This window comes from Vipera ursinii (assembly GCF_947247035.1).
Source record: "Vipera ursinii genome assembly, chromosome: 5".
Classification (NCBI taxonomy): Eukaryota; Metazoa; Chordata; class Lepidosauria; order Squamata; family Viperidae; genus Vipera; species Vipera ursinii.
The window spans coordinates 3,055,033-3,068,763 of record NC_139518.1 but is presented as its reverse complement, the minus strand read 5'-3'; the positions used below and the strand labels follow the sequence as shown (position 1 = coordinate 3,068,763).

Genomic DNA, 13,731 nt, shown 5'->3' with positions numbered 1-13,731 from the left:
AAGTGTCTCTGGGTCTGGCCAGACACCTGGTGAACTGTCCTTGGTTCCCATGGTCCGCTTTCTTCATCCTTGAAGTCTGCGTTCCAATCCATTTCTCTCCCCCCACTGCCCCCCCCGAGTTCTTTGGCAAGCTGAGAAGCAATAATTGTTGCAGCAGGAAAAAACACCCCCCCCCATGCTTTGAGATTTGATAGTCATGGTGAGTTTTAAACCTCCCGTTATGGCTGTTCCTGCTTCTTATGCTCTTAATTTGAGGAGGAATAAAGATTCAAAAGAAATGGAAAGTGGTGGGAAGTTGTTAATTTTGACCAACTGTTCGAGCCCCGCAAGCTAAGTAGGCTTTCTGCGATGGAAATCAAGGCCACCCAGTTGAGTTTCACGGCAAATGTTGACCCGTACCTTTATGGCAGCTAAGTTGCCCGATGTTGTGATTATTCCTGTGCTTTTTCTCTCAAATCCTAAACATTTCAATCTTCTGCAAAAGAATTAAATGAGACCGGGTAATAAAACTCTTGTTTACTCGAATTTCCCCTTTATTTCTCTTCCCTTCTAATTTCCCAGCTGGCCCAAAATCGAGAGTTGTTTGTATTCCTTTAACAAGCAGCAGCTTGTGATTTTGTGACTGTCCTCTCTCCCCCCCTATCCTCCCCCCCCCACCGCTTCATTTGGGGATTAAATTTTTAGTCAAAAGCGCTGCATGTCCACTTTTTAAATGCCGTGAAAATAACGAGCGATGGCATTTTTCTGCACGAAATAAATTACGCGCCAGTCATTTCCAGCGGTTTCGGTACTTTAATTTGAAATGAAAGCAGGGCTAAATGTTCTTCTTTTTTTTTTTTTGTCTTGCAAAGAGGGGAGCTTGTGATCAAACGGGCTGCGGGAAGTCCTTGGCTTTTACAACCACAGCCGATCCCCCCAAAAAAATTTCCATTGCTAAGCAAGACAGCTACGAAGTGAGTTGCGCCTCGTTTATGACCTTTCTGGCCCCAGTTGTTAATCACTGCAGTTGTTGAGGACGCAGCAGGTGTCATGAATGTGAGCCACCCCAATTTTTGATCCTGCAGCCGTGGGGGATGCTGCAGCGGTCGTAAGTGTGAAAAATGGCCATACATCACATTTTCTTGCGCTGTCGTAACTTCAAGTGGTCACTAAACAAATAGTGGCAATAGTCACTAAACAAATAGTGACTCCCCTGTACAGGAAATTGGCTACCGGCGTCTTTGACTTCTGACCACAATTGGAAAAGGAATCCTCGCTAGAAGTTGTACTTGTGAGTTGAGTAGAACCGATTTTACGGCGGATTTTTTTCCCCAGTGGTCGTTAAGCGGATCGGGTGGTTATTAAGCACATCACATGATCTTTAAGCGAATCCGGCTTCCCCAGTGGGTGTTATTTTTATGTTTTGCTGGAAACCAGCAAAAAAAAAAACACACACACACACCCCAAAACAACTCACAAATGGTGATCCTGGAGAAATTTCCTGACAGTTAGAGCCATTAATCCATGGAACGGAAGTTGCCTTCAGCAGTTGTGGGTGCTTCGTCACTGGAGGTTTTCAAGAAGAGATGGGACAACCATTTGTAAGGAAATGGTATAGGATTTCTTGCCTGAGCAGGGGGTTGGACTAGAACAGGGCTTTTCAACCTTTTCACGCATCGTACCACTTTTAGGATATGGCAACATTCGAGTACTACCAGTCGCCTAGCAAGGTGTCAAAAACTTGACCAAAAAAAAAAGGAAAAAAAGGGATGAAGTACAAGTAGTCCTCGACTTACAACAATTCGCTTAGTGACTGTTCGAAGTTACAATAGCACTGAAAAAGGTTCCCCCCAAGCCACAGCCGAGTAAGACACCTGCCTGCCCGCCTGGCGACGCTCTTCCTCCTGTCCGAGGTTGTCATTGTTGTGAGCATTTCTGTTGAGGATTGGCAGCGGGGATGGGGTGGGGGGCGTTTGGTTTTTATTCCCCCCCCCTCTGCTGGGTGGTTGCAGCAGGTTTCGGTCCCTTCACATGACTCTGGGACACTGACCTTCATAAATATGAATCAGTTGCCAAGCATCTGAATGTAAATCACAAGACCCTGGAGATGCTGCAACATTCCAGCTGATCGGCGCTTCTTCTGGGCTCAGAAGGGTCAGGATTAGCGCTGAGCTCCAGCTGGATCCTGGCACTGATCCTGGCGCTTCCGCTGAGCCCCGACAGCCCTGCAGCTCCAGCCGTCTCTCGCTCAGGCTTGTGCGGTGCTGCCACCGGTTCAGCTCATTCCCCTTCCCTGCTACCACTTCTCTAGGATGGTCGCATACCACCTGCCAGGTGCCAAAGTACCACAGGTGGTACCCGTACCACTGGTTGAAAAGCCCTGGACTAGAAGACCTCCAAGGTCCCTTCCAACTCTTGTCGTTGCGATAGTCTGATGCTAGCCTTCAGCTTCGCCCACACGTCGCTCACTCTTCTTCTCTCCTTCCAGTCTGAAGTCCTCTCCCTGTCTTCTGCCGACTGCTCCAAGCTGGACTTCCGCTTCTCCCCCATGGAGCTGCTGGACCCAATGGCTTCTGGAGACTTGTGCAACGGCAGCGCGCCGGAGGGCAAACCGAGGTCCTTCAACCCCGAGGTCCTTAACATGACGGCCGAGGAACTGCGCGTCAGATACCTGGGGCCCCGTCGGTCAGGTTTTTTCGTTCCCGTCTGCACCACCTACCTGCTGATTTTTGTGGTGGGGGCCGTGGGCAACATCATGACCTGCCTGGTGATCATCCAGCACCGCTTCATGAGGACACCCACCAACTATTACCTTTTCAGCCTGGCCGTCTCGGATCTCCTGGTGCTCCTGCTGGGCATGCCGTTGGAGATTTACGAGATGTGGAGCAACTACCCCTTCCTCCTAGGGGCCGGGGGCTGCTGCTTTAAGACCCTGCTCTTCGAGGCCGTCTGCTTCGCCTCCATCCTCAACGTGACGGCCCTCAGCGTGGAGCGCTACATCGCGGTGGTCCACCCGCTCAAGGCGAAGTACGTGGTGACCAAAAACCACGCCCAGAAGGTGATTGTCATGGTGTGGGTCCTCTCCGTGGTCTGCTCCATCCCGAACACCAGCCTACACGGGATACAGACTCTCTACGTGCCCGGATGGGGCGTCGTTCCTGACTCGGACACCTGCACCCTGGTCAAGTCCCCCTTGATCTACAACCTCCTCATCCAGATCACCACCGTCATCTTCTTCTTCGTCCCCATGGCCATCATCAGCGTCCTCTATCTGCTCATTGGCCTGCAGCTGCGGAAGGAGAAGCTCCTGGAGGCTCTGGAGGCCAAATCGGGAAGCCGGTCGGACTACCACAACCTCCGTCTCCAGCAGAAGAAGGCTCGGCGGAGGCAGGTGACCAACATGTTGTGTAAGTTGAAGGGGAAGCCCCCACCCCCAAGGATCGAGAACCGGGATCGGGGCATCCGAGGAGGCTTCCAACTGGGTCGACCTGTGGAAGAAGAACAGGCTGGTGGGGTTGGTTTACTGAACGTTTCGTTGCCAGGCTAGGTAACGTCTTCGGTGGCGTTTAGAGGGTTTCAGTGTCAGCGTTCTTGTGTGGATAAGGGCTCCAGGCGTGTGTCTTGTCAAGTGAGAGTCTTGGGATGGGCCAGGTGTGAGTCATCAGAGATGGGCTTACGATGGGATGGGGAGGACACATGAGGTCAGGGTCTTTGGGAGGTGAAGTGCTGGTTATGGGGACTTGCGCGGGACGGTTGAAGCTCGGTGCCGTCCCTGGTTGGCAGTGTGGTGGATTTGGATCCTGAGGGGGTTTGTCGACCCATAACTGTTCTGCCCCAGCCTGTGTACGTCCTTGTTAAATGCACAAGGACAAAAAAAAACCTTTTGCCAAGTACGCTGGAGACTCAGAAAAAAAAACCCCTTTTAATATTGGTTACAAACCTGCCAAATGGTCCAAAAACAAAAAGCAACAAAATGAATGAACCTTTATTGTCAAAGTACATCCATGTATACATTGAGATTGGCTGAGCCTCCCTTCGTGCCCCCCCCAACTCACAGTGACCACAAACCCTCCATCTTATTACACCATGTGAGCTAATTGCACAACACACCTGTTGTGATTCAGGGTCAGCCTGTGGGTTCGGCAGTTGGGTCGGACGACTCAGAGGAGGAGGGGGGTGTTGAGCTTGCTGATGAGAGCCCTCAGCCAGGCCCCTCCCACCTGGTCACGATGGAGACCCAGCTGTGTGAGCCTGACAGCGTGGATGAAGATGACCCACAGCTGGCCCTGTTCAAGGACGCCCGACGCAGGAGGCAGTCAATCAGGAGTAAACAGAGGAAGGCAATGGGGCACCTCGGAAGGAGGCAGAGAGAAGCCACGCCCTGAACTGTATAAAAGGGGAATGCGTGGGAGGGCTGGTTTGCTGAAGGCAACCGCTTGATTAGTTCCTGTTTCATAGCTCCTGTTTCATGGTTGGTGTTTTGTTTTGCTCTGCTTTATGTTAATAAATTTGGCAGGCTTAATTCCAGCCTCTTGCCGTTTGTAAAGGGGTTGTCCCTGCCTTTTCTGCAGGGCCGGTAGCAGGCTGGTACAGAACAACACCGGCCTCGCAAGTCAGTCACACATAAAATTATAAAATTATTTCCCGTTCAGGAGCCTAACAGCCCACGGGTAAAAGCTGTTCTTCAGCCTGTTGGTACGGCTGGCTATACTCCTGAATCTCCTACCCGATGAGAGGAGAGTAAAGAGATACCATCCAGGGTGTGAGTCGTCCCTGAGAATTTTCCTCACTCTTCCAAGGCAGCGAGCCCTGGCGAGGTCATCCAGTGGTGTCAGGGGACAGCCCACAATGTCTTGTGCTATACTCACCACCCTCTGTAATACTTTCCTATCCGCGGCTGTCAGACCAGCATACCAAACCACGATACAGTGCGAAAGGACGCTCTCCATAGTAGACCGGTAAAAGAGGGTCATTAGCCGTTGTTCTACCCTGTTCTTCCGCAAGTCCCTGAGGAAGTGGAGTCTCTGTTGGGCCTTTCTGGCCACCTGGGTTGTATTGACTTTCCAGGTAAGATCTTCGCAGAGGTAGACTCCGAGGAATTTAAAGGAGGAGACTCTATCCACACAGGGCCCCCCCGATGTAAAGTGGGGCAGGTTCCTCTTTTTTCCTCCGGAAGTCTAGCACCATCTTTTTCGTCTTGCCGATGTTCAGGTGCAAGTTGTTGAAACACCATATGGATAGTTTTTGTACCTCCGCAAAACAGAGAATTATTCACCGGCAATGCCAACAGAACAATGATCCCATGAAGTACTTTGCAATGGTTGCCTTCAGCAACCAGCGCCGCCCACACATTCCCTTTTTGTAATTCAGTCCTCAAGGCGTGGCTTCTCAGTGCCTTCTCCGGAGTTGCCCCATTGCCTTCCTCTGACCTACTCTCCTGGCCTGTCTTCGTTTGCGGGCGTCTCTCAGGTCCTCCAGCTAGGCGTCCTCCGAGTCCGACCCGGCCTCCCCACATCCTAAGCACGAGCGGAAGGGCCAAGCTCCTCACTGGAATGTAAGTCTTGGAGCTCATCAGAGCCTTCCTCCGACACTGATGGTTCCCGGGCCCCTCCTCCTCCTCAGATTCCCCGGACTCAGCTGTTGGGATCACAGGCTGGCATGGAATCACAACAACCAGCCTATGAACCCTTCAGGGTCAAAATCCACCGCACAGCCAACCAGAGACGGCAATGATCCTCGGCCATCCCGTGCAATCCCCCACTCCCACCAGCACTTCACTTCCTAATTACCCCGACCTGGCGTAACCTCCCTGTCACAAGGCCCATCACGAGCCTCTCACTGATTACTCACAACTGACCCATCACAAGACCCACACCTGACACACCCACACCTGAAGCCCTTACAAACAGAAGAACACCGACATCCCCCTCAACTCCGCTGAAGATTTAAGCCAGCCTGATAACGAAACATTCGGAAACCAAACCCACAAGCTCGGAGAATGAACCTCCGCCCTCGTCCTCCACCCGAGCTACAGATATTCACCACACTTGCAAAAAAAAAAAAAAACTTGTGTCCTCTGAGCTCGGTGATTTTCTTGCAGACGTTTCGTTACCCAGCTAGGTGACGTCATCAGTGCCAGAAGGGAGGAGGAGGAGGACTGTGGGGGTCCTTGGTGCTCTCTGAGCTGGGTTGTTTTCTTGCAGACGTTTCGTGACCCAACTAGTCAACATCATCAGTACTACAAGGGAGAGGAGGAGGAGGAGGACTGTGGGGTCCTTAGTGTTCTCTGAGCTTGGTGATCTTCTTGCAGACATTTCGTGACCCAGCTAGGTAACATCATCAGTGCCAGAAGGGAGGAGGAGGAGGAGGAGGACTGTGGGGTCCTAGGTGACGTCATCAGTGCCAGAAGGGGGTGGGGAAGAGGAGGAAAATGACAACAGTGATGGCTTTGGGGTCCACGCTGCTCTTTGAGCTGATAGTGGGTTTTTCGCAGACCTTTTTTTTGGTATATATATTTTATTAATTTTTATAAAATAACGTTCTTTAGTATTTAGCAAACAGCATGCTGTCTGGATTCGTGTGTTTAAAAAACAATCCGTAATAATTAGTTTCTATGTTTTCATAATCACGTTAGTTAATAATATGTTTCTTACGTCTTCACTTCACCCAATGGTCGCCTTCTTACTAATACATATTTAATGTTACATAGTACATATCGCATCCCTTTCTCGTTTTTCTAGCCATTGATAAAAATTGTCCTATGTTCTAAAGGGGGGGGGGGGTCCCCAACCCCTGGCCCGTGGACCGGCACCGGGCCGCGGCATGCCAGCAACCGGTCCGCACAAAACAAGGAAAGCCCCATCCGCAGGATGCCGGCAGCACACAAAACCACACACACACTCCGGTCCGTGGAAAAACTTCTCTCCATGTAACCAGTCCCTGGTGCCCAAAACGTTGGGGACTTCTATTCTAAAGTATACTGAATCTTCTTTCTCTTTTATCTTCAATCTCAATCTGTCCGTTTCTGCACAATCGTAGGATTTTCTTAATGAGTTCTTCCCTTGGTAGGCTTTCATTTTTCCAATATTGAGCAAATACGGTTGAACTGTGGTTCTCTCAGCTGGGTGGTTTGCTTGCAGACCTTTCATTAGCCCTCTAGGTAATATCGTCAGTCAAAACCCCACTCCCTTCTAGCACTGATGATGTTGCCTAGTTGGGTCATGAAACGTCTGCAAGAAAACCACCAAAGCTCAGAGAGCACCAAGGACCCCATAGTCTTCCTTCTCCTCCTCCTCCCTTCTAGCACTGATGATGTTACCTAGTTGGGTCATGAAACGTCTGCAAGAAGTCAACCAAGGTGAGAGAACCACAGTTCAACCATGAGCTATAGAGATTCTCTTCCACCAAGGCTGGACATCCCCGGAGTACACGATTCTCCATAATCTCTTCTAATTCTGGGGTTCCAGCTGATATTTTCCCCAAACACTCCTGGAAGAAGATCACCAAACTCCTTGTTAGGACTGACTTCCCCATGTCTGCAGATATTCCTCAACTTAACAACTGTTCATTGAGCGAGTTAAAGTCAAGTTAAAGCAGTATTGAAAAGTGTGACTTACAGCCGGCCCTCACCACTTAATGACCGTCGCAGTATCCTCCTAGTCCTGTGGTCAGAATTCAGACACTTGGCCACTGACATACATTTATGAGAGTTGCGGTGTCCTGTGGACATGTGATCCCCGTTTGCAACTTTCCCAGCCGGCTTCTAACAAGCACAGCCAATGGAGCAAGCTGGATTTGCTTAACGGCTGCATGAGTCGCTTAACAGCCATGCCAAATAAGGTGGTAAAATGGGTCATAATTCACTTAAGGACCACCTGTCTCAGCCGTGGAAATTCTGCTCCCAGACGTGGCATAAATCAAGCACTATCTGTAGAATATTTAATATTATTATTATTAAATACCCTCCGGTATTTAATAATAATAATAATTAAGAAGAAGAAGAAGTTGGAAGGGACCTTGGAGGTCATCTAGTCCAATCCCCTGCTCAGGCAGGAAACCCTATACCATTTCAGGCAAATAGCTGTCCAGTCTCTTCTTAAAAACTTGCAGTATTGGAGCATTCTGGAGGCAGGTTGTTCCACTGGTTAATTGTTCTAACTGTCAGGAAGTTTCTCCTTAGTTCCAGGTTGCTTCTCTCCTTGACTAGTTTCCATCCGTTGCTTCTTGTCTTGCTTTCAGGTGCTTTGGAGAAGAGCTTGACTGCCTCTTCTTTGGGGCAGCCCCTGAGATATTGGAACGCTGCTATCATGTCACCCCTCGTCCTTCTCTTCATTAGACTAGACATGCCCAATTCCAGCAACTGTTCCCTATATGTTTTAGCCTCCAGTCCCCCAATCATCTTTGTTGCTCTTCTCTGCTCTTCTCTACTTTTTTCACCATTGAAATGATGGATGGAAACTAATCAACTAATCTCTGTACTCTTTGCAGAGTCTCAACATCTTTTTTACATCGTGGTGACCAAAACTGGATGCAGTATTCCAGGTGTGGCCTTACCAAGACATTGTAAACTTAAAAGTGTTATTAGTACTTCACGTTATTAGTACTTAGTACTTCAGTGATCTTGATTCTATCCCTCTGTTAATGCAGCCTAGCATTGTGTTGGCTTCATCTGTCAATCTATCAATTTCATCTATCAATCTTCTAACCCAGGGGTAGGCAACCTTGGCTCTTCTATGACTCGTGGACTTCAACTCCCAGAATTCCTGAGACAGCATGGAGAAACTATGGCCCCTTCATGACTTGTGGACTTCAACTCCCAGAATTCCTGAGACAGCATGGAGAAACTATGGCCCCTTCATGACTCGTGGACTTCAACTCCCAGAATTCCTGAGACAGCATGGAGAAACTATGGCCCCTTCATGACTTGTGGACTTCAACTCCCAGAATTCCTGAGCTAGCGTGGCTCAGCTTGGAAACCTCTCCCTTTCCCCTCAGCACGGCTGGCTCAGGAATTCTGGGAGTTGAAGTCCACAAGTCATGAAGGGGCCATAGTTTCAATTATTCAATTCCAAAGCTTGCCAATAACTCCGTTCCGTTCTGAGCAGAATAAAGCCTCAGCAAGCCGCGAAAGGGAGGGAAATTGTGAATACAATGTCGGAGGGCAAGAACTGATGAGCAATTTGCTGCCAAGCTTCAGCACACACGCTCACTGCTATAAGTATTATCGAATGCAAATGCATGCAAATCACTTATTCTCTTTCTATTTTTATAGTGTCATTGTCACACTTAGACGGGGTCTCTTTGTATCGTATTTCCTAAGTGAGCCACTAAGAGTCAATTTGATTGCGGAGGCACACAAATGTGCCTATTAAATGCATCCAGTTTTGATTACTTTGCTATGAAAAAGTTGCTGAAACTCTTTCTAAAGTGCAGAGAAGAGCAACAAAGAGGATCAGTGGACCGGAGGATAAAACATATAAGGAACGGTTGCAGGAATTGGGTATGTCTAGTTTAATGAAGAGAAGGACGAGGGGTGACATGATAGCAGCCTTCCAATCTCTCAGGGGCTGCCCCAAAGAAGAGGGAGTCAAGCTATTCTCCAGAGCGCCTGAAGGCAGGACAAGAAGCAATGGATGGAAACTAGTTAAGGTGAGAAGCAGCCTAGAACTAAGGAGGAATTTCCTGACAGTGAGGACAATTAACCAGTGGAACAGCTTGCCACCAGAAGTTGTGGGTGCTCCATCATTGGAGCTTCTCAATAAGAGATTGGACAGCATTTTGTCTGGAATGGCATAGGATCTCCTGCTTGAGCAGGGGGTTGGACTAGAAGACCTCCAAGGCCCTTCCGTTATTCTGTCTTAAGTAAGCGTACATTTCAGCAGCAAAGCGAAGCGGCTGATTTGAACAGCCTTTCAAGTACATGTCCAGATCTGCTCACCGCTGGAACCCTGTGTCGCCCCTCCAAATTATTTTCCCCTCAGCAGGAGGGAAGAAACGGGCGACAAATCGTAGTGTTGCAGTCAGGCAGAAAATTAAGAGGCTGCTAGCAAAAGCTGAAAACGCAGCATTGCGAAACGTCTCGGCATTTTCACAGCCCTACACTGAGCAAGCGGAAACTGCTAATTTAATTACCCCGGAGTCCCTCCGTGAGATTGACAAGCGCTTTTTTGAAATTGGATGCCTGAATATAAAAATACACAAATCAACCTCTTTTCCTGAAATTGCCCAACCCGGGAGAGCCGTATACCGACAAACAGATTTGCACCAGACAGGCAAGAGGTGCAGACGCTGAGGAAAATAGCCCGAGGTGAATAGGTACCAAAGTTGCGGGGCTGTGTAAATGCCGATTTGGAGATAACGTTTGCCTCCAGAAGTTGTGGATCCTCCAACACTGGAAGTTTTTAAGGAAAAATTGGAACAACCGTTTGTCTGAAATGGGATAGGGCTTCCTTCCTGAGCAGGGGGTTGGACTAGATGACCTCCAAGGTCCCTTCTGACTCTGTGAGTCTGTTAGATGTTAACTGACTAGAGCTGGGCTCAGCTGATTTTTTTTTACCACCAGTCAAAGAGTGGGTGCAGTAGAAGTGAGGGATCTGGCAGACCGAGGAAAGATGCGGTGATTCTACGAACACCGAAGATTTCCAGGCAAACTATAGAGTTCCTGCTTAAAAAGACTCCTTAAGAGGGTTGTGTTGTCGACACAACAATCAAGGTGTGCGTGGACCTACAGGTAACCCTCAATTTACCAGCACTGCCTTAGTGAGCATTCAAAGTTGCAACAGCGCTGGAAAACCTGATTTTTTGCAATCGGTCCTCACCTTTACGACCGTTGCAGTCAGTGGGGGAATCCGAACCAAATGATTTCCTTGACAACTGCGGTGACTCCTTTTAAAAAAAATGGCACAAATTGCCTGCAAGACACTTAACAACTGCCTTACTTAGCAGTGGAAAGTCCACTGTGGTTCCAGTTGTGGTTGTAAGTTGTGAACTTACCTACAATCTAGAGCAGGACGTTGTCAGAACGCCAGATAAGATGTGTAAGCAGAATATTAGGCTTCGCTATGAAAAGGGGAAAAGGGAGAAGTTGACATAAGAGAAACTTTGGTCCCCTAAATATAAAAATACTTGGAAATCATAAATAATAGCGTCGATTCGAATATTGATGGGAAATTAAAGCCTCGAGGGGAAAAAAAAGCAATAACAGGACATGGATTGTATACAAGGATTAAACGCAAACGCAATTAGGATATGTATAAGCTAGACATTATTGGTAACTGTAAAAAAGGTGTTTTTATCTAGTTGATAATAAGATTTGCGCTAGCCCAATATGCGGTGGCTCAAGGGGAATGCAGTGGCTCAGTGGGTTAGGACGCTGAGCTTGTTGATCAGAAGGTCGGCAGTTTGGCAGGTCGAATCCCGAGTGCAGCGTAGCAGAGTGAGCGCCTGTTACGCGTCCCAGCTTCTGCCAACCTAGCAGTTCGAAAGCACGTAAAAAGGCAAGTAGAAAAACAGGGACCACTCCGGTGGGAAGGTAACAGCGTTCCGTGCGCCTTTGGCGTCTAGTCATGCCGGCCACATGACCATGGAGACGTCCTTGGACAAGCGCTGGCTCTTCGGCTTTGAAACGGAGATGAGCACCGGCCCCTAGAGTCGGAAATGACTAGCACGCATGTGCGGGGGAACCTTTACCTTTACCTTTAATATGAGATAGCAGATAGTAATGGAAAAAAAGAGGGGAAATGTTTGATGTTGTAACATGAGATTTATACTAAAGACTTATGTACGCTATGATCAACCCAGCTGTCACGTTGCTTTTTAAACACCCAATTGTAAAATGAGAAAATCGGTAAAATACTATATAAAAAGTAGCCATGATGACCCCAGAACATACATGGCAATGTCATGGTCGATGATGAAGCCACGTACTTTGCCTTCCCCTATGGATGCTCAGGGCAACGGCCCAGATGTCAGAAACACCCCCCCATTCCCACAAACCTGCAGGCAACAACATAAAGCATGTGAGAAAGGACCAAGCTAGAGGTGAACCACTTCCATATTTTTGCCAGCAAAACTTGTTGGGCTGAGTCTATGAAGAACCAGGGTCTGAATTTTATTTCATTTTTGTTTTACGTATTTCTTGTGTGTTCCATCTCTTCTTATTTTGACAAATAACTCAAGGCAGTGAACACAATCCAACTCACCTTCCTCCACTGATTTTTTCTCCCCACAACAGCAACAACCCTGTAAGGTGGGTTGGGTTCCGAGAGTGTGTGACTGGCCCAAAGCCACCCAGCTGGCTTTCATTCCTAAGGCGGGACTAGAACTCGCAGTCTCCTGGTGATTGGTCCAATGTCACCGAGCCAGGCTTTCATTCCTAAGGCAGGACTAGAACTCGCAGTGTCCTGGTGATTGGTCCAAAGTCACTCAGCCGGGTATTCTGCCTAAGGCGGGACTAGAACACGCAGTCTCCTGGTGATTGGTGCAAAGTCACCCAGCCAGCTTTCATGGCTAAATCAGGACTAAAGCTCACTGTCCTGGTGATTGGCCCAAAGTGATTGGCTCTACAATCATCATCATCCTCCCCCCCTCCTCCTCCTGGCACTGATGATGTTACCTAGTTGGGTAATGAAATGTCTGCAAGAAAACAGACAAAGCCCACAATTTAACCTTGGGCTAGCTTCTCCATCGATTGGCTGGAATGGAGGAGGACCTTCTCCATTGGCCAATCGGTCCCCAGGTTCCTCCCTGATAACGCTGCTTCCCTGTCCTTGTCCCCCCAGTCGTGCTGGTGGTCGTCTTCGGCATCTGCTGGGCCCCTTTCCACACCGACCGGCTGGTTTGGAGCTTCATCACTCACTGGACCGACCGGATGCAACACATGTTCCAGTACGTTCACATCATCTCGGGGGTCTTCTTCTACCTGAGCTCGGCCGCCAACCCCATCCTCTACAACCTGATGTCCAGCCGCTTCCGCGAGATGTTCAAGGACGTGATGTGCCACCGACACTTCCAGAAACTGGGCTCCCACAAGCGTTCGCCCAGCAGCATACGCACCACCATGCGCAGCACCGTTTTGGAGCCTCTCCCGGGGAACCATGGCTTGGCCCTGTCTGACTTGGAGGACAACGAGGGGGACCTTGTGGGGGTGGACAACATGGGCGAACGAGAAGACCCCTATCTCTTAGGGCTTTCCCCCAACCGATCGGTCACGTCGGTTGCCTTTCACGCAAGGCGCTGAAGTTTGCAGCCGGAGTGCGTCCTTGACTTAACAACCGTTTATTAAGTGGCCGTTCAAAGTTACAACAGGGCTGAAAAAAAAAGGGACTTAAGACTGTTGGGCTGTGGGTTTGATCTCCGAGCTTCGCGATTTGGCTGCAAAGCTTTCGTCTCCATTCAGGGGTAGGTGGGGGAGGGCCATCTTCTGCACGCTTGGACATGTACTCATCTGTCAGAGCACTGGCCTTTAAATACCTTTATGTGTGACGTAAATTGGTAAAATTGACCTACAACCGTTTTTACATTTGTGACGATCGCAGCGTCCCCAGGGTCAAAATTCGGATGCTTGGCCACGGACTCGTATTTATGACGGTTGCAGTCAAGGACTATCTGTACAGTATAGCAAGAGTTGGAAGGGACCTTGGAGGTCTTCTAGTCCAACCCCCTGCTCAAGCAGGAGATCCTATATACCAGGGCTTTTCAACCAGTGGTACAGGTACCACCTGTGGTACATTGGCACCTGGCAGGTGGTACATG

The 13,731-nt window shown here is 49.0% G+C and overlaps 1 protein-coding gene across 1 annotated transcript; it reads left to right on the top strand.

The window, feature by feature from the left end:
- Nucleotides 1–2,413: 2,413 nt before the first annotated feature.
- NMUR1 (neuromedin U receptor 1) lies at nucleotides 2,414–13,216 on the top strand (the record flags this gene model as incomplete). Its single annotated transcript, XM_083364857.1, has 2 exons — nucleotides 2,414–3,386; nucleotides 12,759–13,216. 2 exons carry the CDS (start codon nucleotides 2,414–2,416, stop codon nucleotides 13,214–13,216), a joined length of 1,431 nt encoding a protein of 476 aa, XP_083220983.1.
- Between the last annotated feature and the right edge of the window lie 515 nt (nucleotides 13,217–13,731).